The sequence below is a fragment of the Etheostoma spectabile genome, unplaced genomic scaffold (genome assembly GCF_008692095.1).
Source record: "Etheostoma spectabile isolate EspeVRDwgs_2016 unplaced genomic scaffold, UIUC_Espe_1.0 scaffold405, whole genome shotgun sequence".
Taxonomy (NCBI): Eukaryota; Metazoa; Chordata; class Actinopteri; order Perciformes; family Percidae; genus Etheostoma; species Etheostoma spectabile.
Window position 1 is genome coordinate 167,655 of NW_022605604.1, and position 1,945 is coordinate 169,599.

The window sequence follows — 1,945 nt, forward strand, 5'->3', positions numbered from 1 at the left end:
ACACACACTCACACACCCTACCCCCCCCTCCTTTTTTTCATACACACAATATTAACATTCCTCCTTAAACTCTGGCAATTACGCCGGAGACAAAATGTCGGGAGGGATTTGATAATAATATCAATATGCTTCCGATTATAAAGCAGCAGCACTGCTGCTGCTCCACCTACGGTCGACCAGATATTTCAATCTTTTAATATCACGTCGGTGTCGGGGAAATTAAAATGTGAGAGTTGGATATTACACGATGGCGCTGCGGCGGGTTTGGCACTTTTTGGCTGAAAAAAAAAAAAAAGGTGGATTAAAAGTTTCCGGGTGATTATTTTCGGGCAAAAAACGGCCAGAAAATTAAATGTTATTTAATGCAGTGAGCGAGGGTGGGGGTTGGTACGGCTGGCCAGGGGAGAAGCGGAGCCTGTCGACACGACACACAAAGAAATTAATCATTAACACGGCGAAAATATCAGAAATATTAAAGTGGAATTTAACGGCTGGGTGTCCGGTATCAACCGAGGCGACGGCCCGGTGCCCCGGCCGCTGGCTCCCCGGAAAAAAGCCCCAAATATCGGCGAGTTCTTCCCCACGGGTGGAGGGAAAAAGTTGCGCCTGGTTGAATAAAGTTGTAATTGCCGTCGGAGCAACTCTCGGTGCGGAGGGGTTTGGTTGACACGGGGAGACAATCAATACGCCAGGCTCCGACTAAATGAAATAAAAACCCGGTTCGGGATTTTATTCCCAGCGACGCGCGGTGAGAATATTCCCCGCACCGACGGCTCGGAACCCCCGCCGGGGCATCCGTGGAACAACCCGACATTTATTTAGAAATCATATCGGCGTTACCTGTATTGCATTGTGCTCCATTGCAGTCCTGCATTCCCTCTGTGAGGCCCCTCTCCGGTTACACCGCCGGGACTCGCCGTCACACAAACAAACGCACCAAAAAGAAGAAGAAAAAAAAAAGAGGCTTTTTTTTGTGTGTGTGTGTGTTTTTTTTTGTTGTTCGTGTGGAAATGGGACAGGATCTAGGTGTGGCCAAAGTTTGCCACAGAGTACAACTTAATGTTGAAGTCACAGTGAAACGGCAGTTGAAGCATCTTTAGCTTCAGTGGTGTGACGTATTTCCGCGTGACGCGGCACACGTGGGCGGGGTTTACATGCTATAGGGGGGTTTTAAATCATATCCTGCAAAAATACTGTCGTTAAATTGCGGAAAAACGTGATTGTGGGTCCGCGTGTGCAGCCGCGGAGAGCTACGGCGCTGCTGGGCCACTTTGAGAAAATCTCATTTTTATATTTTAATCATCAGTCACGTGGGTGAAAACTCTGCTCTTCCTGAAAGGTGGAGGGGGGAGAAGTGCACAGGGGCATGGAAACAAAAAGATTCAAGTAGGCCGACAAGTCGCCTGCGTTAAATGTAATGCACACCGCTGTTTATTGGCTGAATGTCATGTTCAATAACGCAGATTTACAGGAAAACATCAACTGACTTCTTGGTTTTCACAGACGAGGTCAAACCGCCGGCACACTGTCTCACTTTAACAATATTTAAATTAGACTGAGATAACAACAAAGTTAAAAAAGATGGAGAAATATGACCGATTGTGGCATGAAAAACAGATTCAAGTAGGCCGACGAGTAGCCTGCGTTATATTTAATGTACAAAAAAATGCACACCACTGTTTATTGGCTAAATGTCATTAGATTAGATTAGATTAGATTAGATTAGATTAGATGATACTTTATTCATCTCACAGTGGGGAAATCCCTTGTTACAGCAGCATTTTCTACAATAAAATCAAAACAAACAAACAAGTAAACACACAAAGAAACAGACAAATAAGAGACAATAGACTGAAAGTAAAGTGGCGTCAAATAAAGGTTTTATAAAGGTATTATAAAAGTTATTGTAAAGGTTTTGTAAAGACATAATAAAGGTTTTGTAAAG

General features: G+C 44.2%; 1 protein-coding gene across 1 annotated transcript in view; it reads right to left on the bottom strand.

The window, feature by feature from the left end:
• LOC116686621 (AT-rich interactive domain-containing protein 5B) overlaps positions 1 to 1,110 on the bottom strand; it is a 54,284-nt gene extending 53,174 nt beyond the window's left edge. The window contains 1 exon segment of the mRNA XM_032511645.1: positions 841 to 1,110. Within this exon segment, the coding sequence (XP_032367536.1) occupies positions 841 to 861 (21 nt within the window). The 5' untranslated portion in view covers positions 862 to 1,110.
• Positions 1,111 to 1,945: the final 835 nt, after the last annotated feature.